This window comes from Sus scrofa, chromosome 14 (assembly GCF_054392235.1).
Source record: "Sus scrofa isolate SSC_HxYL_T2T_F1_AM1 chromosome 14, Sscrofa_HxYL_maternal_Yorkshire_Landrace_v2.0, whole genome shotgun sequence".
Classification (NCBI taxonomy): domain Eukaryota; kingdom Metazoa; phylum Chordata; class Mammalia; order Artiodactyla; family Suidae; genus Sus; species Sus scrofa.
Window position 1 is genome coordinate 32,903,066 of NC_139396.1, and position 22,752 is coordinate 32,925,817.

The 22,752-nt window shown below is 47.3% G+C and overlaps 1 protein-coding gene across 4 annotated transcripts in view; it reads right to left on the reverse strand.

The window, feature by feature from the left end:
* SCARA5 (scavenger receptor class A member 5) overlaps positions 1–22,752 on the reverse strand; it is a 132,090-nt gene that overhangs the window by 83,381 nt on the left and 25,957 nt on the right. For all 4 annotated transcript variants that reach the window (XR_014828430.1, XR_014828431.1, XM_084997774.1 and 1 more), the window contains exon 3: positions 21,780–21,908. Coding sequence is in view for 2 of the 4 variants with exons in the window: in XM_084997774.1 (XP_084853900.1) it covers positions 21,780–21,908 (129 nt within the window). In the remaining 2 variants the exon portion in view is untranslated. The remainder of the gene's footprint in view (positions 1–21,779; positions 21,909–22,752) is intronic.

Here is a 22,752-nt window from a genome sequence, read left to right on the forward strand (position 1 = left end):
CCCAGGCACCATAAACTGGGCCCCATCAGGCATGGTTTGCATGAAAGTTCACAGAGGGAGGAAGGTGAGAAGGGGGCAGATCAGCAATGACACATAACTCATCCCCAGCTGACGCCCTTCTGCCTGGACCACATCCCATTAAAGAGCTCTCCCTGGTGGAAACTGTTATCTCGCGGTGCCTGGAGCAGCTGGGAGCACCCCTGCCTGGTGTGTGTCAGACTGGCGTCCTCTGTGAGGGGCAGCCTGGGTGAGGATGGGCAGGAGACTCGGGGGTGGTTCCTGAAGAAGATCTGGGGGGTGGGACAGTGCCCTAGCTGAGGAGAACAGTACTTCCATGGAGAGAACCGGGGCTGGAGCCAGCAGGCTGGTCCTGGGCAGGTCTGGGGGCACCAACAGGGACCCGAGCAGAGACTGGGGAAGGCACAGTGAGTATATTTGGCCACCACCCTCCCTCCCAGAAGGCCCGCGCTGAGAGAGTGTTGTTGTCCCCCCGCACACCCCTCCCCCGGGCATCCCCCGCCACTGCCTCTGAGCAGAGTCCCTGTAGCCAGGGGAGATCCAGAGCTCCCAAGGAAGGGACGGTTTAGCACAGGGCTGCTGCCAACTGGAAGCCAGCCCCCGGGTCTGAGGCAGTGACACCAGCACATTCGTAGCCATTAAATCACCCATGTCTGGGCTTTGACGAGAGCCAGACCTCAGAGGTGCCAGGAACACGCACGCCTCCCCAGAACCTGGTCTGGGCCCCGGGTCTGGGGAGATCCCAGCATCCACATTCCATCCTCAGCCCCCCAACATCTGCACACAGCTCTAGCTTCAGGACGCCCTGGCCAGCAACGTGATTTGCCCTTGGCAGGATGGTCCAAGGGCCCTGGAGGAGAGCTGGGCCTTCAGGGCAGGAAATTCCCCAGCTCTAGGTGGCCTGGAGCAGGGCCCAGAGGGAGGAGTTGAGGGCTCCAGGCGGGCACATTCTCTTAGTCCCGAGGACTCCTCTCTCTATGGGATGGGATGAGGTCGGATGAAGGACCCCCCTCTAAAGTATGGGGACAGGGTAGGGGCTCTAGTCTGGGTGCCTGGGTCTCAATGTGGCACTGGCCTTGTCCATCTCAGCGGAGTCAGGAGCCCCAACACCAACTCTGACCCTTGAATATAGATTAAAAGACACGTTGAGTTCCCATCGTGGCGCAGCAGAAACGAATCCGACTAGGAACCATGAGGTTTCAGGTTTGATTCCCTGGCCTTGCTCAGTGGGTTAAGGATTCGGCATTGCTGTGAGCTGTGGTGTAGGTCTCAGACTCAGCTCGGGTCTGGTGTGGCTGTGGTGTAGGCTGGGAGCTGTAGCTCCGATTAGTCCCCTAGCCTGGGAACCTCCACATGCTGCGGGTGTGGCCCTAAAAGGACAAAAAATAAATAAATAAAGAGACACCAGCTATGCACTCATTCAGTCAGTCCTGCTGAGGCCTTTTACAAAACGTCTTTTTAAAAAAATCATTTTTTATTGATTTTTACTTTAATTCTGTTGTGGTCAAAGAACATACTCTATCATTTCAGCCCTGATAAACTTATCAAAGGGCTTTTTTTTTTTTTTGGAGTTCCAGTGGTGGCTCAATGGTAACAAACCTGACTAATATCCATGAAGATGCAGGTTCAATCCCTGGCCTCACTCAGTGGGATAAGGATCGAGTGTTGCTGTGAGCTGTGGTGTGAGTCACAGATATGATTTGGATCCCACATTGCTGTGGTATAGGCTGGCTCCGATTCGACCCCTAGGACCCCTAGTCTGGGATCTTCCATATGTCATGGGTGTGGCCCTAAAAGACCGAAAAAAAAAAAAAAAGATTTAAAAAAATATTGAAGTATATTTGATTTACAATGTTAATTTTTGCTGTATAGCAAAGTGACTCAGTTATGCATATATATATATATGTATATATATATATTCTTAAAAATATTCTTTTCCATTATGGTTTATCATAGGACATTGAATATAGTTCTCTGTGCTATACAGTAAGACCTTGTTGTTTATTCCCTCCATGTATAATAGCTTACATCTGCTAACCCCAACCTCCCAATCTGTCCCTTCCCCTTCCCCCTCCCCCTTGGTAACCACAAATCTGTTCTCTGAGTTTGTGAGTCTGTTTCATTAATAGGTTCATTTGTGTCATATTTTAGATTCCACATATAAATATTTCCTTTTCTGATTCATTTCATTTAGTATGATAATCTCTAGGTCCACATGTGTTGATGCAAATGGCATTATTTCAATCTTTTTTATGGCTGAGTAGTATTCCATTGTATATATATATATATATATATATATACCATATCTTCTTACGCTATTAATTTGTTGATGGACATTTAGGTTGCTGCCATGCCTTAGCTATTGTGAATAGTGTTGCTATGAACATAGGGGTGAGTGTATATTTTTGAATTACAGTTTTGTCTGGATATATGCCCAGGAGTGGGACTGCTGGGTCATATGGTAGTTCTATATGTAGTTTTCTGAGGAGCCTCCATACTGTTTTCCATAGTGGCTTCACCAACTTACATTCCCACCAAGAGTGTAGGAGGGTTCCCTTTTCTCCACACCCTCTCCCACATTTGTTATTTGTAGACTTTTTAATGATGACCGTTCTGACCTGTGTGAGGTGGTACCTCATTGTAGTTTTGATTTTCTTTTCTCTAATAATTAGTGATGTTGAGCATCTTTTCTTGTGCCTATTAGCCATTTGTATTTCTTCTTTCGCAAAATGTCTATTTAGGTCTTCTGCTCATTTTTTGCCCTTTTTTGGGAGGAGGGGTGTCTTGTTTTGCTTTGTTTTATTTTGTTTTTGGCCATGCCTGCAGCATGTGGAAGTTCCTGGGCCAGTGATAGAACCTAAGCCACAGCAGTGACAATGCTGAGTTCTTAACTGCTAGGCCACCAGAAAACTCCTGCCCGTTTTTTTTTTTTTTTTCTTTTTAGGGCCACACCTGTGGCATATGGAAGGTCCCAGGCTAGGGGTCAAACTGGAACTGTAGCTGCTGGCCTGCACCACAGTCACAGCAACATGGGATTTGACCCGTGTCTTCGACCTACACCACAACTCACAGCAACACTGGATCCTTAACCCACTGAGCAAGGCCAAGGACTGAACACTCATCCTCATGGATACTAGCCAGGTTTGTTACCACTGAGCCACAATGGGAACGCCCTTCTGCTCATTTTTTGATTTGGTTGTTTTGTTGCTGTTGTTGAGTTCTATGAGCTGTTTGTATACTTGGTAAATTAAGCCCTTGTTGCTTGCATCATTTGCAAATATTTTCTCCCATTTTATAGGTTGTCTTTTTGTTTTTTATGGTTTCCTTTGCTGTTCAAAAGCTTGTATGTTTGATTAGGTCCCATTTGTTTATTTTTGTTTTTATTTCTATTGCCTTGGGAGACTGACCTAAGAAAGCACTGGTATGGTTTATGTTAGGAAATGCTAGAGAAAACTCTAGGAGTTTTATGGTGTCATGCCTTATGTTTAAGTCTTTAAGCCACAAAATGGCTATCCGAGTGCTGAGCTCTATGAGAAAAAAATGGGTTAGTCAGGACTAAACAGCTTATTGTACAGCCTGCATGGAGAATTACCAGAGTGAACTGGGACTCCCTCCCAAGAGGAATGCTGGGTGCTTAAATACACCATCTCATTCAAGGGCCACCATGTTACTGAGAGGATGGCACTAGGATTCCCACTTATAGAGAAGCAGCCTGCAGCTCAAAGAGATGAAGTAATTTGCTAAAAGTCAGAGTGAAAAAGAGCAAGCTGGGATTGGAGCCCAAGTCAGTGTAATTCCAAAATCTAGGACAATGTGGATGATACAGAGGTGTTGAGAGCTGGCCCCTGCCCTCCTGGAAGTCACAGTTGAGTGGGGGTCAGACATAAAAACCGCCAATCTAAATACAAGAGCAAGATGAAAGACGGGCTAAATGGATGCAAAAGAGGACACCATGGGAGCTAGAACTTTTCCGAGCTGCCAGGATGCCCACAGTCTAGTCCAGACATCATCAACGTGGAGTCCCTGATGTAATCACTAAAGAGCCCCAGAGCAGAAATGGGTTTTCCAAGTAGCCAACAGACGGTAATCCTTGGTGTGCCAAATGTGCCCCCAGGCTCCCAGGAGAAGACCTCCCACCCAAGGTCACACAGCTAGTGGCAGTGTTGGGGCTGAAAGCCAAAGGCCAGACTGCCAGGATGGGGACCTGTCCTCTTGGTGCAGCTGCTGAAGCAGGAGGCAGAAGTCAGTCTAGAATGTCCCTTTGCCCTGCCAGACCCCCCAGTGTGCTGTGCTGGTGTGCAGGAGCTGGGACCTAGGAAGCCAGATCCGTCCTCTTTCCCACGGAGGGCACGCATTGTATATGTGCTTAATTTTCTGTATAACAGGAATTTTGTTTTCTTTCTTTCTTTCTTTTCTTTTCTTTCTTTATTTTTTTATATATATTTTTATTTTTAAGGCCACACCTACAGCATATGGAACTTCCCAGGCTAGGGGTTGACTTGGAGCTACAGGTGCTGACCTACGACACAGCCACAGCAATGCGGGATCCTTAACCCACTGAGTGAGGCCAGGGATCAAACCCTCATCCTCACAGATACTCGCTGGGTTTGTTACCGCTGAGCCACCTGGGAACTTCCTCTTTTTTTTTAATTTTTAAAAAATTTTTATACAATGTTGTGCCAATTTCTGCTGTACAGCAAAGTGCCCCGGATACATATATGTATATCTCATACTATCTTCCATCATGTTCTATCTCGAGAGACTGGATATAGTTCCCTGTGCTATACAGCAGGACCTCATTGCTTGTCCATTCTAAATGTAACAGTTTGCATCTCCTAACCCCAAACCTCCAGTCCATCTCACTCCCTCCCCCTCGGCAACCACAAATCTATTCTCCATGTCTGTGAGTCTATTTCTGTTCTGCAGATAGGTTCATTTGTGCCATATTTTAGATTCCACATTATTCGAATGTTTTGACATCATAAAAAGCCTTTCCGGCTGGGAGAGACTGCCTCTCCCTGGACTGGCCAGTTCTTAGAGGCACTAGCAAGAGCCTCAGCCCGATGCATGCCTGTGATTTGCAGATGAACCAGCCCAGAGCCACACTCAGGTGGCAATTTTCCTCTGTCCTAATCATCCCACCAGGCAACTGGAGACCACCCAAATCATTCCAACCAGTCAGTCCTAATCCTTTAACCCTGTCTTTCCTTCCCTTTCCTGCAGGAACCCCGCTACAGGTCATGGCTGAAGAACTCCTCTGGCTCCCGTCTTCTGCCTCCCGGATCCCCCTGGTGCTTCCTCGTGTGGCCCTGTGTGCCTCCTGCCTCTAGGACCTGTAAGTACAGGACATTTTGTTTTCCTGAGCCTCTCCTTTCTTTCCTCCTGTGGCTGACCGGGTCATGAAACAGTGCAAATCAGGGAGTTTCCCTGAGATTCAGTAGCAGAGGGAACCCAAAATGTTTTCTTTCCTTTTTTTTTTTCTTTTTAGGGCCACACATGTGGCATACGGAAGTTCCCAGCTAATGGCCGAATCAGAGCTACAGCTGCCAGCCCACACCACAGCCACAGCAATTCGGGATCTGAGCTGAATCTGCCAGCTACACCATAGCTCATGGCAACACCAGATCCCCAGCCCACTGAACAAGGCCAGGGATGGAACCTGCATCCTCATGGATACTAGTCAGATTCATTTCTGCTGTGCCACAACGAGAACCCCTGTTTTCTTTCTTTTAATGCTTTTTGCCAGGAATGACTTCAAGTGTACTTTCATGCCCTGGTATATTGGCTTGAATAGTGTCCTGCACTAAATTCATGTCTACCCAGAACCTGTGAGGGTGGCCTTATTTGGAAAGAGGGTCTTTACAGATATAGTCAAGTTAAGTTAGGGTCCTACTGGATTAGCGTGGGCCCTAAATCCAATATGATTGTTGTCCCATATTATAAGAAGAGGGAATTTGGACACAAAAACACAGACACACAGGGAGAGGGCCATGTGAAGATGGGGCATGTGTGATAAAGACGCATCTACAAGCCAATAAATACCAAGGATCACCAACAGCCACCAGAACCCAGAAGAGACAAGGAAGGATTCTCCCCTGGAGCCTTCAGAGGGAGCATGGTCTCACCTGCACCCTGACCTTGGCCTGCTACCCTCCAGAACGGTGGGAAAACACATTTCTGTTATTCTCAGCCACCTAGTTTATGGCTCTTTGTCAGGATGGACCCGGGGAGTCATTTTCTGATGAGCTCCAAGTTGGAATATGAATATGTGGAGATCTCAGTTTGTATGGACCAAGCCCTTGGAAAGGTGGAGGACAAGGGACTCTTTCTGCCTTTACTGCTGCCACCTAAGGGTATGGGCTGCAGACCTGCTAGAACACTGCTTCCCTTGGGACCTGAGTCCTCAGCTGGTCACCCAAAGGGCAATTGAGCTACCTCCTCTGTTTCTCACAGGTGACAAGACCTTTCTTGTGGACCCAACAGTGACAAACCATTTATACATATTTAAGACAGTAAATCCAAATCTTGCCATTCCAAGCAAATTGGTGCAATCTTTCCCTTAAAGACACACATCCACTGTGACCCAGCAATATCACAGTCAGGAATATATCCCAAGGGAGTAATTGGACAATGATGATGTATGTGCTATGTGGACAGTGGTTTACATGCAAGCATTATTTATTACAGCAAAACACGATGGGATAGAAAGGATTTTTTTCCTTCTCCCTTCACCCTCTTCCTCATGATGACACACACCCAACTCCTTTTGGGAGGAGACAAAAGCCAAGCTCAGTTTTAAAAGGGGGCCTTTTGGAGTTTCTGTGGTGGTGCAGTGGGGTCGGCAGCATCTTGGGAGCACCGGGGAACAAGTTTGATCCCTGGCCTGGCGCAGTGGGTTAAGGATCTGGCATTGCCACAGCTGTGCTGTAGGTCACAAATACGGCTCATATCTGGTGTGGCTGTGGCTGTGGCTGTGGTGTAGGCAGCAGCTGTAGCTCAGACTAGACCCCTAGCCTGGGAACTTCCATATGCTGCAGGTGTGGCTGTAAAAACAAACAAAACAGGAAATGATGGTATGCCCATAAAATGGACACATCTTAGATGGTTATGTTATTAACCAAGGTGAGGAATAAGGGAGGCTAGAGGAGGAGAAGCAGTGAGTTTAGGTTTAGGACCATTGACCCTGAGGTGCCCACTGTCGTCACAGGGAGCTCCTTAGAAAGCAGTGCCTGTAAGGAAGGAAGCAGGGACTCGGGCTCCTCAGGACAGGCAGGAGGTGGCAAAAGCTGTGAAAGCAGATATGTGTTAGGAGACATGGGTCATGACACTGAGGCGTGCTCCTAGTGTGGAAGCAGACGGGGGCCACTGGGGAAGAAGTCACAGAGAAACATGACTTCATGCCCTGCTGGTGGGAATGTAAACTGGTGCCGCCACTAGGAGAACAAGAAGTAGGGAGGTTCCTCAGAAAATTGAAAATAGAATGACCTTATGATCCAGCAGTCCTGCATACATCTGAAGGAAATAAAATCAGGATTTTTAAAATTTTTGGCTATGCCCATTATATATTAAAGTTCCCAGGCCAGGGATCGAGCCTGACCCATAGCAATGACAGTGCTGGACCCTTAACCACTAGGCCTCCAGGAAACTCCAAAATTAGGCTATTAGGAAATTCCAAATTAGAGATATCTGCACTCCCATGTTCTCTGTATCATTTATTCACAACAGCCAAGACATGAAAACATCTGGATGTCTATGAATGGATGGATGGATAAAGAAAATGTGATATATACATGAACTGGAATATTACTCAGCCATGAAAAGGAAATCCTGTCATTTTCAACAACATGGGTGAACCTGGAGGACACTATACTAAGTGAAATAAGTAAGACAGAAAAAGACAATTTATGATCTCATTTATATGTGGAATCTAAAAATGTTAAACTCATAAAAACAGAGTAGAAGAATGGTTATTGGGGAGCTGGGGGCTGGGGGACAAGGGGAGTTAGTGGTTCAAGGGTACAAAGTCGCAGTTATGCAAGATCCAAGGTACAGCATGGTGACTATAGTTAGGGATAAACACTGTACTATACCCTTGAAACCTGCTGAGAGAGTAGGTCTTGTGTTCTCACTACACAAAACATTGTAACTATGTGAGTGGATGGATATGTTAACCACCTGACTGTGGTGACCATTTAATAACATGTATCAAAACATCACACTGTACCCCTAAATCTATATAATTTGTGTCAGTTATACTTCAGTAAAGCTGGGAGGCAGGGAAGGCTCAAAGCAAGAAAAAGGAAAAACAGTTTAAATAGAAACTTGGAGCCCTGGGTTTTACTCCCAAAGAAAGTAGAAGTTATCGACAAACAAAATTAGCCAGGCAGTGTGCTTTGAAGACCAAGGCAGTCCCCAGAAAGCCTGTGTCTAGATCTGGGTGACAGCTGGGAGCCCTGAAGAGGGTATACAGGGAAGATAGGGCTTCCTGGGGGATCAGCAGTTTTGGGGGTTCAGGAGCCTTGGATGCAAGTCTCCATGGGGCCACATGCAAGGGAAACCTGAGCGGGATGCCTCCTTCCTGGGCCTCATTTACAGAGTTGAGGTCAGGGCTAATCCTTCCTAGCCTGGATTATGTCACTGGGCCTCTCCCTTGCTGTTGCCCTTGGGGCATTTGCCTGACTGCTTCTTCGGCATCCTCTGGTCTCTGCCTCCAGGAAGCCTCTATGGGCCATTGTCTGCAACCAGGAGGGGGCAGCACCCACGCATGTTTGGAGAGACCTGCTGGCCCCACCTAAGGGTGAATCCAGGGCAGTCAGAACTAGGCTGGGCACAGTGTTCCCAGGATTGCAGGACTCCCATGGCTTTTTTAAAAGGGTGGTTTTATTAAATCACCAACATTAGAGGAAATTGAGAAAGAAGAATGCGTACCAGGGAGGCTTGCTCTACCACAGTTGTTTTCATTCCTCCAAGTTCCCTTCCACCCTTTCTCCTTTTATACGCACATCTGCTTGCACAACCACACTAGAGCGAACACACGCAATCAGGCAGTCTTTTCTCCCTTGATGAGATTTCATAAATCTTTCCCTATGTTGCTTCCTAGTGATCATTTGCAATGGCTGTGTAATATTCCTTTGTGTTGATTTGCCCTTGTTTAGCTAAACAATCCCTTCAGGTTGGACATCTCTTTTTTTCCCCCAGTTTTGAGCGATGCTAAATAATGTTGCCAGGAGTTTTGTATACCTGCCATTCTCCTTTGCAATTGTTGTGTTGAGACAAACACAGCAGGGTTTCAGAGCCAAAGGGTACTGACAGCTTTTATAGATCCTGAAAGGCCATTGATTTCCTCAAGGCAATTTGCTTGTTTATTCAGGCTCAATGGCCACTCCACGTCAGGGGATGAGTATTCATTGGTAAATAAGAGATGCCTTTCCCAGACTCCTCCCAGAAAGAGGCAGCTTTTCCAAAAACCCTGGCAGATGATATGCTGAAATGTTACACAGAGGACAACTGGCCAGACCCTGTCGTCGTTGACAACGGCCAGGAAGAGAAACAAAGCGCTTCGCAAAGGAATCCCTCCCAGAGTGACTCAGCGTGGCCAGGGCTATGACTCCCCCACTTCCCACCCTCGGAACTGGCACCATCACCTCCTTATGTCACTTTGGACATCTTCACACCCCTGCCATGTCCCTGCAGGTGCAGAGTGGGGGTGGAGGTTCCAAAGGTCCTGCAGGTATGTGGGTCCAGTCAAAAGAGGGGGGCTAGCTCTGGGTGGCCCCACTAGACAAGAGCTAAGCCCAGACGTGTGCTCTCATTAGAGAGAAGCGGGGTGGGGGACCCTTGGGAGAGGCCACCCACATGCCCCGAGCTGGAGCAGAACCTGTGCTTTCCTCTGGGATTTCTCAAGGGGAGGCGGTGGAATCAGACCGCAGCAGCAGGATGAGCCAGGAACACACCCCACCCCCTGCCCCGGTTCCCTGCATCCCTTGGCTTGTTCCAGAAAGGATTTCAGGGAACGTGGGGCTCTCACGCAGGAGCACAGAGAAGGACAGAAGCCCAGGGATGCCTGCCAGCCGTCGGGCTGTGCTGGGCTGCTCAGCTGGATGGGCAGCTGCAGCCAAAACCCTCTGTCTCCCATCTCTGAGGGGCTGCCGAGGGGTGGACAGCAGGGAGTAAAGGTGGGTGCGCTCCTCACAGCAATGGACCACCAGCCTCTGCTGGAACCAGAGAGAGGGGAAGGAAGGTCCCACCCAACGCCAGCACCCTGCAGACTCCATATTGGCCAGTTATGTGAGCGGCTCTCTGCCTCATCATCCTTCCAGCTGGGCCTCCTACCACATATTTGAGTCAGGCTTATATTAGAAAACTGCCCATCATTTATCTGAAATTCACATTTATCAGGGCATCCTATAGGTTTATTTGCTAACTCTGGCAACCCTGCACGGGACACAAGGAGTGGGGTCCAGGCGAGGGACCATGGGGCTCATCAGGATTTGCTGATGGGATGGACATGAGAGGTGGGTGACATAAATCTGGAGGATTCCTTGGTTTGGGGTTCATGCCACTGGGTAGATTATCGGGTCATTTACAGAGATGGAGAAGGAACAGATGGAGAGGGAACGGCAAGGGTTCTATTTCCATGTTGAATTTGAGGTGCTTATCAAGGAACCAAGTGGGAATGGCACAAGTCTGTAGTTGAACAGTCTGGCACTCAGGCCAAGTCAGAGGTAAAGACAGATGGAATTTCATCGAGTTTGATAAAAGTCAGTAGGAGGGGAGTTCAGTTATGAAGAGGAGACGAAGAACGGAGCTCCAAGTAACCAGGATATAGAGGTGAAGCAGGAGCGGGTCAAGCAGCAAAGGAGACCAGTGTCTTCTCTGTATTAAATTGCAACTTCACAGACTATTTTAGTGCCTCCATTTGGATACTTACAGGAAAATATTTATTGAGCCCCTGGTATAAGCCAGGCATGTAAGGCGCTTTATGTGCTATCTCACTGAATGCTCATAATGCGGCTAAGGGATCCTTATTCTCCCTAATTTAATGGGTTTTTTAAAATGAAGTTTAAATAATTTCCCCAGATCACAACTCATAAATGATCAAGCTGATATTTGCCTGGTTCCAAAACTTTTCTTTGCTCTACCCTGTGTTTTCTAGTTTATCTTTGCATATCTGCTCTTCCTTCCAGTTGGTATGACTCTCTGGCAGGGGCCTCTCTTCAATTCCTCTTTGTATCTCGGTGTGTCTAACACTGTGCCAGGCTCATTGCTGGCACTCAACAAGTGCTTGTTGTTTGCATTTGATGTGAGAGGGCTCCAGGCCCCTGGGTGGAGGCAGACAAGGCACAATGCCTAAGATTGTTGCAAAAATTCTGAGAGTTCAGAACTTTTTCTCTTCAAAAGGGCAGAATCTGTGAAATTGTTAGTGACTTGGCTGCAATCCTAGCGCCATCTCAAAGCAAACAGTTGGTGACAAAATCTATGTGATAGTTCATTGCACGATCAGTGGAAGGTGGAACCAGAAAGCAGAAGGAAAGTGGGATTCGCAGGTGCAGAGGCTGAGCCGTGAAGCACATGCAGCAGAAGACAGAACCAGAAAACAGAAGGAAAAGAAGGTTTTGCAGGTGCAGAGGCTGAGCCATGAGGGAGTTGAAAGCTGCAGAAAGAAGCAAGAGCCTAACTCAAGCCCATTCTCATCTAATTTTTGTTTAAATAAGAAAGCTTTTTTCTTAGCAAGAGCTGAGAGCTGCATTCACAGTGCCTCTAAAGTTCCCTCCAATCCTGCCTCCTGGGAGAGAAATCTAAGCAACTGCCAAGTCTCTCTTGATATTTCTTCTATAGACACGGAACCGCGACGGCTGGATTGTGGTGCAGTTGGTAAGAGTTATACTCATTACAACTCCTAACAACGCTGATGATACTTAACCACGTGCCATGAACTACTCTAGGCAGTTTGCTCGAGTCAATTAATCATCATCACAACTCTTCCAAGTAAGGAGTGTTATCATTTCTGCTTTATAGATGAGGACAATAAAGCTCAGGTCACTTGAATCACTTTCCTGAGGACACACAGTACAGGGCAAAGTCAAGGTTTGTACCCGGCAGTGTGACTCTAGCACCCATGCACTTGGACACTGAGAGGTAGAGAGTGCCTCCAACCTGAGTCTGGGGTCACAGAAATCCCAAATTCACACATTCCCATTGTCCTGGTCCAGGCTTTGCTTCCCAGCTAAGGGACCACAGGTTGGTTACACACAACTTCCCTGAACTTGTTTTCTCATCCAGATGCTGTGAACTTTTTTTTTTTGGCTGCACCTGCAGCAAGCAGAAGTTCTCAGGCCAGGGATCAAACCCACGTCATGGCAATGACCCCAGCCACTGAAGTGACTGTGCTGGAGCCTTAACTCACTGAGCCACCAGGGGACTCCCAGGTGCTGTGAACTCTTTTCTGGAGTCCCTCGATTGTTAGGAGGATTAGATGACATCGCATATGTAAAAATTCTTCGAAAACTGTGATGCACAATCCAGAGGTGAAAGAGTAAAGGGCTACTTAGTGATCAGTATCAGCCTAGAGGGGGAGTTCGGCAAACCTTTTCTATACAAGGCCAGTGAGTAACTATTTTAGGCTCTGCAGGCCAGCTAGTCACTGTTATAACTACTCAACTCTGCCCTTGTAGCAGGAAAGCAGCCACAGACAATACCTAAATGTGGCTGTGTGCCAATAAAATTTTATTGACAAAAACAGGCAGGGTCTGTTTACAGGAAGGATTCCAGGGGAGAGAGAGCTGAGATAGGTCCTCTGCCCTGTCCTACCTAATTATTGTCACAATTTGAAGACCCAGAGAGCATGTGGTCAGATTTGCAGGTGACCTTCCCTTGTGCTCACTTTTTTCATTTCAGGGGTGGTTGGAGGCATCTGTCAAAATCAGAGATAGGAAAGCTCTCCCATCCTGGGCAGCAGAATCTTTGTGGAGAAGTCAGGATGTCAAACTTCTCTCCCTTCTTTTTTTCCCAGAGCCCTGGAGCCAAGGTGAGGCGGGGGTACCTTCTGCTGGAGAAGCTCTGCTGGCCTGGGAAGACCCTCCCAATCAAGGTGAGATGCAGGGAACAGGTGGTTTCTCAGGCAGGGGAGGTCTAGATTTAAGAAGGAAGGCTGGTGAGGGTCTTTGAGCTGCCCCCACCTCACCTCAAGGGACAGTAGAGCATATGCCTGGGCTAGTGCGCCTTGGGTCATGTCCTCCTGGGAACCGTTCACGTGGCGGTAGGCTGTTGGGGATGGGGCTGGGATACTGGCTCAGACATGACTGATGACACAAGGCTGAAAGGAAAAGCTCGAGGACAGATGTCCAAGTCTAGATTCAAAATCATCCACCAGGCTGCAAATACTTGGCAGAAACCAGTGTGATGACACTGAACTGGGATCACTAAAAAGATCTGCTTTTTCCTTTCCTTTTTTTTTTTTTTTTTTTCCCGTCCTTTTTTAGGGCTGCACCAGTGGCTTATGGAAGTTCCCAGGCTAGGGGTTGAATCAGAGCTGCAGCTGCCAGCCTATACCACAGCCACAGCAACTCAGGATCCAAGTCGTGTCTATGACACACCACAGCTCACAGCAACACTGGATCCTTAACCCACTGAGTGAGGTCAAGGATCGAACCTGCGTCCTCATGGATACTAGTCAGGTTCATTTCCACTGAGCCAATGACAGGAATTCCCAAGATCTGCATTTAAGCTAAGGCAACAATAAAACCAATAAGAGCCGGTTGTACTGAGTGGGATAGAGGGGCCCTCATGAGGCCATGTTTCCTTTGAAAGAAATCTGGGCTTGGGGGTGGGTGGACAAGGGATGAGACTATGAGTGGCTGACTAGGGGTCCATCATTTGGATGTGCTGTTGTGTGTCACTATGAGCCACTGCTAGGGAGGCTCGTACAAATTTTGGCTATATCAGCATATGTGCAGATAAAGTTGGTCACAGCCCGGCACACCCTGTCCTGGTCAGACCCACACCAGCAGTGCTGTGTCTAAGTCCATTTCCTACTAAAATCTGGAGCTGGTGGGAAGGGGGCGGGAGGAGAGGATGGCCATCATGTTGAGGCATTCAGTCTGAGACATGCATTAAATGAGCACCTACTATGTGCCGGATATTATGTTAGGCACTGGGAGTACAGAGATAAACGAGGCACAGAGCCTTACTGTGAAGAGCTTTCTTCTGGAGTAGAAGGGGAGCAGGAACATGAGCCAATAACTTGAATACAATGTGGCAAGATAGGGGCATCTCACGGAGGTCCCCAGATCAGGTCTTATGAGCTACTGGATGAGGAGAAAGCTTTGTTGTGAGTTGTTCCTGTGAGAGAAACTAGAAAGAGCATGTGGGGGACAGTCGAGTTCCTGTCACTTGCGGTGGTCCTTCAGTAAAGCACAGCACCTCTCTGTCTAGGAAGTCGGGAGGGAGGTTGCACGAGGCGTCCCCTGAGGCCCCTCCTGAGGCTCAGCTCTCCTGTGGTACCACAGAGCTGGCCACCTGCTCTCACCACTAAGGAGCCACAGTGCTGGAAACAGTGTCCTGTTCCTTGGCATCCTGAGCCCCATGCTGCCACACGAGTCCAGGATCCCTCTCGGCTTCCCCCATGAGTATTTTGGAACCGTGTGGGCAATGAACATATCCCCTCCTGCGGTCCCAGGCATGCTGAATTTTCTCTGTTTAAACACAAAACCACTGGGTGCTCAGGCTCAAGGAGGAGGTTTCTAATCCTTGGCTATTCTGACAGCAAAATTGCTCTGCTTGTTTTAATAATGCCGACAATAAAACTAGGAACAATAATCATGTGTGTTGATGACTTTTTGTGTGCTGGGCACTAAGAGTTTTCATGCCTTAATTTATTTCATCCTCACAAGCACCCCAGGGGGGTAGGTACCATTGTCATCCCATTTGATAAACGAGGAAACAGGATTTGAGAGGTTAAATGATTTGCCGATGATTATAGACACAGTCAAAGGCACAGCCTGGGCTTGAACCCGGAAGTTTACTCTCAAAAGTCATGTACAGAAGAAAACACCGCTATTGCCTTAGAATGTCTGAGAGCTACATGGAATAATGGAATGATCATTTAGCCCACTGTATTTCATTCTGGTTTGTACTCCATTCATGGATCATGGAATAAATATATGGCTTGTGACCATTTAAAAAAAAATGAACAGAATAGAAAATCATCAGCAACCATTATACATTTAAGATTATCTCAGTTATGTATATATGTGTGAACTAGTTGTCATGTAAAATATATTACTTTTGTCTTCCTTTTTTTTTTTAAAGTGGCTGCACTGATGGCCTGTGGAAGTTCCTGGGCCAGAGACTGAATCTGAGCTGCAGCTGAGACCTACACCACAGCTGTGGCAACACCAGCTCCTTTAACCCAGTAGGTTGGGGTTAAACAGGCTGGGGATTAAACCTGTGACTCCACATCCACCTGAACTGCTGCAGCTGGAGTTTTAACCCACTGCACCACAGCGGGAACTCCTAAAATGTATTTCTTTTCTTTTTTTTTTTTTTTTTTTGGTCTTTTTAGGGCCGCACCCACGGCATATGGAGGTTCCCAGGCTAGGGGTCAAATCGGAGCTGTAGCCTCCGGCCTACGCCACAGTAACGCCAGATCTGAGCCATGTCTTTAACCTACACTACGGCTCACGGCAATGCTGGATCCTTAACCCACTGAGTGAGGCCAGGGATCGAGCCTGCAACCTCATGGTTCCTAGTTGGATTCGTTTCCTCTGCACCACGACAGGAACTCCCCCTAAAATGTATTTCTTAATGTGGGTCCAGGTCAAGAAGTTTGAAAAACATTGATCTAGTCCAACCTGTTCCTCTTACAAACGAATATACCAAGGTTCCGAAAGCAAAGAGATTTTCCCCAAGATTACAGGGTGTTAATGGATGAGCTGGGACTAAACCCAAGTTTTTCCGACTCTTGGTTTCCATGGTCAAGCTCAACTGACTGCAAAGAAAACCAAGAAAGAGCAAGAGTAATCATACTAATAGTAGGGGTAGTACTATTACTCTAACAACAATAACAAGAGCTATGACTTTTATGATGTTTAATGTGTGCCAGGCACTTTTCTAAGTGCTTGAGATGTATTAACTTATTTAACTCATGTAACAACCCAGTGAGGCAGGTACAATTATTTCTCCTGTTTTCAGATGAAGAAACTCAAGTGCAGCAAGTTCAAGGAACCATCACATAGCCTGTAACGGAGAATGGGGGAGTCAGACCCATACAGGCTGGCTTCAGAGTCCCTGGAGTTAACCAGTATAAGGTTCTGCATGACCTAAATGCTGTGGTGCCAAAACAGCATATACCATGATGTGTGTGTCTTAAGATAAATAACTACACACCTACTTCTATTAGCCACAGGTCCTTTTTGGTGAACATTTACTGTGTCATTTAGATACTTGGCTCAAACTGAAATAATCACCTTTTTCCCCAAATGAGACCCCCTCTAAGGTATCTTGTCTCTGTCATTCATTCATTCATTCATTCACATATTAAATCATGTACTTGCAGAATTGAATAGAGCAGGCAGAATTATTTTTAAAAGATAAAACTGGGCATAAACACACTTCTTTGTTCTAAAAAAGATTAAAGTAGTTTAAGAGGATACATAAAATAGACTAAAATAACAGAAGACAGGAGCTAGATAAAGGAAGAAGTTAGAGACACTCAATGGAGGTAAGAATGAAATTAGCAGAAAAATGCTTTCCAGAAAGTCTGTACACCTGCTGAGGGTAGACCGGGTGCTGTCTCCAGGCTTCCACTGTAATTGCCTACAAATTCGCACATCTTACAAGGGGAGAACAGCTAACTCTTGATTTACATTAATTACCTCCTTGAGAGTGATTTTAATTACTCTTAGATGCACAGCCTCCTTCAGGTGAAAACAAACTAATTCCTTCTGAGACTAAGAAAATTCTTTCTCCGCGGGTCCTCTTTAGTTGACAGCATCCTCAAGGGCACCACGCTCCCCATAAGCACAGGCGGGGGAAGTGCATGTGCAATTCTGATAGTGTCCCAGCAAAGGCTAAGGGCATCATGCTCCAAATTCCAAGATGCACGATGCTGTCGGTCACCTGCCCTGTAAAGGGGAGGTGGGCCCTGAGCACGATATCCTCTGATTGCAGAGTCGGGGACAGATCTGCTTGAAACAGGGTGATCTAAAAAGGGATGTCCAGGTTAAAGGGCATTTGGGTCACTTGGTGTTCAGCTCTCCCAGGCTGAGGCCACTCCAACCACTTCAGCTCTCAGAAATCACACTCTCCTTTGCAGAATTTGGCATGCAGCATTAGTTATATAACATTGCCCTGGTGTGTATTTGCCTTATAATTTGAAATCCTCCCTGAGCCAGAATCACATCCCAGGATTCTTTTTATTCTCCAGATATGGACTGAATGTCTGTGCTCCTCCCAAATTCATATGTTGAAATCCTAACCCTCAAAGTGCTGGGATTAGGAGATGAGGCCCTTGGGAGGTGATTAGGTCATGAAGGTGGAGCCCTCATGACAGGATTAGTGCCCTTATAAAAGAGACCCTGGAGAAATCCCTCGCCCATTCCTCCATGTGAGGACACAGCAACAAGACAGCCATCTCTTATCCAGAAGTGGGCTGATTCCTCACCAGACAGGGAATCGGCCAGGGCCCTGATCCCAGGTTTCCCAGCCTCCAAGGCTGTAAGAAATGAATGTCTGTTGTTTAAGCCACCCAGTCTGTGGTAGTTTGTCACAGTAGCTCAAACAGACTAAGACATCAGGGCTTGCTCCTGTGTCCTGCACCCACTCATGTACAAGTTAAGCACTAATTGAGGAAGGCGATGGCTGATTTCTGCTGTTAAGAGAGAATTAAATTAAGGCATGCAAGGAGCCTGTGTTTCACCAGGAACTCCCCCCAGTCCACTTCTGCCATCTACCTTGCTGTCATGCTCTAGTTTCCTGCCAAGTTAGATCCCCAGATGTTCATACTTGCCCTTTCTGTTATTTTAGTGTCCCTGCGGGAATTCATTCCTCAACAGAGCCATGACGGGAAAGAGGAGGAAGAGGTAGTTCCCTATGACCACCCTTTGTCACCACAGTGATGTCCCACGATGAATCATGGGTAAGACTGAACCTCCTCTAACCCTTGAACTCCATCACATCTTCCCTAAAGCACCAGATGGAGGACTCCTGACTACATGGCCATCCAGTCTCAAGTCTCTGATTCACCAACTGAAGCCTGATAGTCTGTACAATCCAAAGATGAACATGGAACAGAACAACAACATAATAGGGAACCATCAGTCCAGTTAATAAAATGGGTTGAAGTCATGGAAAGGCTTAGAGGAATTTGGGAGGAATGGACTAATACCACTTCCTTGGGAGATGACAGAAGGCTGAGGGCATAGAACACAGATGGCATGGAAATATCAGCATCTCAAGAGGATGCTGTTCGGGAACTGAGAGTTGGGTGCTGGGTGGAAAGCCCAACTGAGAAAATAATTTGGGCAGGGGTTTGATTAATTTTCTTAGGAAGTGGAGATGCTGCATAAACACAGGTACAATATTTGCCTTTCTTTTGCATACTTGGATAAAGAAAGGAATTGAGAGAAATCCCATGAGAAGTTTTATAAGAGTAATACTTTCGTACAATTAGATTATAATTTTGTAATAAGCATTTGTCCTTCACTGCTTATTCAGTGCTTGTTCAAAATAAGAACAAGAATTTGTACTTCAATCAGATGTTACCAACCAGTTATTCAGACATGGCACTTGGCTGCAGTGGATAATTTGGATAATTTCATCATCCATGTGTAAGATGTATGAGCTTTGTGTCGTCAGGGAATTTTTAAAGTCTAAGAGTAGTTCAAACAGAACTTCTCTTGTCTTAGCTGGGGCTGCTATAACAAAATACCATAGGCTGGGTGGCTCAAACAACAGACATTGATTCGTCACAGTTATAGAAGCCGGGAAGTCCAAGATCAAGGTGTAGGCAGATTTTGTTGTTGGTGAGAGCTCTCTTCCTGGCTTCAGATGATTCCTTTCCCTTGTGTCCTCACATGTCAGATTTCTCTCTCCCTCTCTCTCTCTCTCTCCTTCCCTCCCTCCTTCCCCTCTTATATGGCCACTAATCCCATCATGAGGGCCCCACCCTCATGACCTAAATTGTTCCCTGGGGCTCCATCTCCAAATCCTATTGGGGGTTAGAGCTTCATAGATAAATTTTGGAGGAGGCACAATTCAATCCATAGTACCTCCTGAGCAAGGAGACCTCAGCAGGGCCCTGGAAATCACATTCAGCCCCAAATGAGGAAGCAGCCACAGAAGGACACCTAACAGGTGGCCAGGCAAGCCCTGGCTTATGTTGAACCATGGATCTCCCCACCATCTTGGTCTTTTCTGAAAAGGAGCATCCCTGAAGGTCTTCAATCAGGGCAATCTGAAGAAACTTCCTACCTAAGCTTAGGCAGGGCCTCTCTGAAGAATGGTGGACTCATTCACCACTTTCCTAAGTCCAACCGTGTGCAGTAGCCACCAGCCTGTCGTTTCATTGGTTCCCTTCATCGGACCTCTCTCAGAGGCCAACGCATTTTTCCAGACAAGAACTTGGGAAGGTGACAATGACCTTTCCAAGATATAAAGTATGACGCTCTCTTTCACCAGATCTGTTCTAATCTATACCCAATTTTCATTCCACACAGGCAATCTGGTACCCATAAACTTCAGGTTCAAAGGTAATTACAATGATTAAGATCCTCCCCAGATTTCTGCATAGAATAATTAAAGAAGTCAGGCAGCATTTCCTTTAGACTAGGAAAGCCACGTTCCACCTCCTTTCTAGAATTTGCAGGATGTCATTGTAAATCCCATTCAACCTGCAAGCCAGGAGAGAAGCTCTTCTGCAACATGCTGGACAGTGTTACTTGTCAGAAACTCTCCTCTCTTTTGAATGGGAATGTGTCTCTTTACAAAATCCACCCATTCACTTAGTTCTACCCTCAGAGACCACACAGAATACGTCTGCCCGTTTCCACATGGCAGCCCTTCAGACTTGACTTCCCTTCAGACCCCAGGAAACTTGCCCTCCCCTGCAGCTCTTCTCTTCCCAAGAAATGATACCCTTCCAGGCCTCCAGAGACCAGCAGCCGGGACCCCACCAGCCTAGCTCTCTCCTCCAGCCCCTCTTTCATCCCCTAAAAGTTCTTGTTCGGCAGAGCAATTGTAATACCATAGCCCAGCTTTCCTACGGGGCTGAAACACTTTCCAAAAATTCTGGAAATTTGTTATGGTCGTGGCTGCCAAGCCCACAAAACCCAGATCCCAATCTCTCACTGAGCAGCCCAAGAACATGTTCAAAAAAATCCTCTGGCTGGACTTTATGCCTTGGTCCCTGGGATGAATCATGAGTTTCTCTCGTTGTTGCTATTGGCTGCCCCCCCAACCCCGGTCAATGGTTAATGGTTGATGGGAGAGACACCACTCCTAGTGATGCCCTTTGCCCTGAGTGTGGGAATCAGAGGGCAAGGGCAGTCTTGAACATCCCACCACTGGGCCCAAGTGACTATTCTCATTCAACAGAAAGTGACACAAAACCAGGGATTTCTAGTGAGGGGTCATCTGCAAGGTCTTAGCCTCTATATGACTGCCTGGGAGTTAACTCAAGGACCCCACCCTCCACAGTACAAGTCAGCTCTGCCTGGCTGGCAGCCTTTCTCTGACCACTACCCCACCTCCACCTCTGGGCCACACCACACTGCCTCTGTATGCATCTCCTCTGGATCATCACAGGTCCCATCAGAGTCCCCTGTCACATTCTTCCTTGAGACAGGGCTCTACCTCTGCTCTCCTGCCTCATCCCCTAGACTAGGAGCTCCTGGCAGGGACCCTCTAGGTCTTATTTATCTATGTTGCCCATCCTAGCATGGTATCTGGCATAGAGTAGGCACCCATGTAAGACAAGTGATGCTGAGATTAACTGATCCCTTGGCCTTACTTTGTCAAGCCTTACATACCTCCATCAAGGCAGGTGGGAGTCAGGAAGGACCACCACAGCCTCTGTCCCCCTCTGCTCCACCATCCCCATCACAGTGGCATGAGAGGTGTGAGCTGGGCTGCTCAAAGCATGGGGTCCTCCATCTGATCCCTTCCTGGGTCCGTGAGCTCTGCTTCCTCCTGGCTAGAGAGTGTGCTCCAAACCCCAGCCCATTACCAGCCTGTTCTACAGACAGAAACTAGAGAGAAGAGCCTGGCTCAACTGGGGAAAATTCACCCCAGTAATCACAAAAGGGCAGCAAGTTTACCAGGACCCTGGTCAGCCTCAGCAACAATGTGTCTTGTAACTATTGTCATCATATCCCAGGACAGGGGGCCCAGCTGGCTCAGTACAAACTATAGCACAGAGCTCCAGGGAGGCCCAGTGCAACGCACAGCATCACACCGTGAGGCAGGACAAGTCATTTGGAGCAGCTAAGTCTCTGCTCCTGGACTCAGAGATCTCCCACACTCACATAGCCCCTGCCAGTTCCTCCACCCACGTGACCTGGGAAATGCTGCTCAGAGTCTCGTCCAGTGGGAAAGACCAGCCAGCTTCCTCCCTTTTGGTTTCCATGGTGAGGAGGGCAGTGTCTGGGCTCCTGACTGTGGGAGTGAAGAGCAGAGGCTTCGGGTCCCCAGCTCCCATCTGCTCTTGCTTCCTGCTCACCTCCTTCTGCATCTTTAAAGGCCAGGTCAGGAAAGGGTGCACTTACCTGCTAAGATGAAGATGCCCACAAGAATCAGGAAGACCAGCAGGTAGAGCCCAAGAACCGCATGCTTCAGGGCCGACAGTGAGCCCAGTTGGGTGCAGCAGCCGCCAGCCCGTCGTTTGTGGCACGGACCTGGGCAATAAGGGGAAGAGGAGGAAGAGAGACATTTGAAAATCCCCAAAGTCTCTTTATTCTTTCAGTCTCATCTCTCCCCAGTGCACACAGATGTTCATGTGGAGTCTCTTACACACCTTCTGCACATCTGTAGCTAGGATGGTGGGGAGCTTTTCAGAACCACGATAAATGTTTCAGCTTCTAACCTCTATGTTCATGAACCAGCCAGACACGCATGCCCACAGCCCACAGGATCACATGAACCCACCCTCCTGGAGCCATTCCAAGCCACAGTGAAGGCTCAAATAGGCTGGAATATGTGTCCTTTACAATGTGTCATTGTCCCATGCAACGTAGAGAATATGGAGAGAACTTTGAAAAGAGGTTGCAAACCCCAGCTTCCAGAGTGGCCGGGAAGGGATGTGGGCCCAGTGGGCCGGGGGAACTCCACAGTGCATGCCCTGCCTAGAAGAGGCTGTGATGTAGGAATGAGGGCCGGGTGTTACAGGATGCAAAATTTTCAAGACAAGCCAGAAGTGATTTGGAGAAATCTCCCTATTTTTAAGTGTTGACAACTACTTAGGAAAAAAAAAAAAAAAAAACACACCAAAAAAACCAAAACAAAACAAACAAAAAATGCCAAAAAACAAAAAAAACCCAACCCACTAGGGAGTATAAACAAAACAAAACACATTTACAGGCTGGATCTGGCTGCCAGTTTACAACATTGGATTTAGATTTACAGGAAAATACAGTATATAACTTCATCCTGTGAAACTACATGGGGCTCATCAGGTCTGGCTAAAATGGAATTGTAAAATATCAGACTTCTTTGTTTTTTTTAGACAGGAATTTTTTTTAT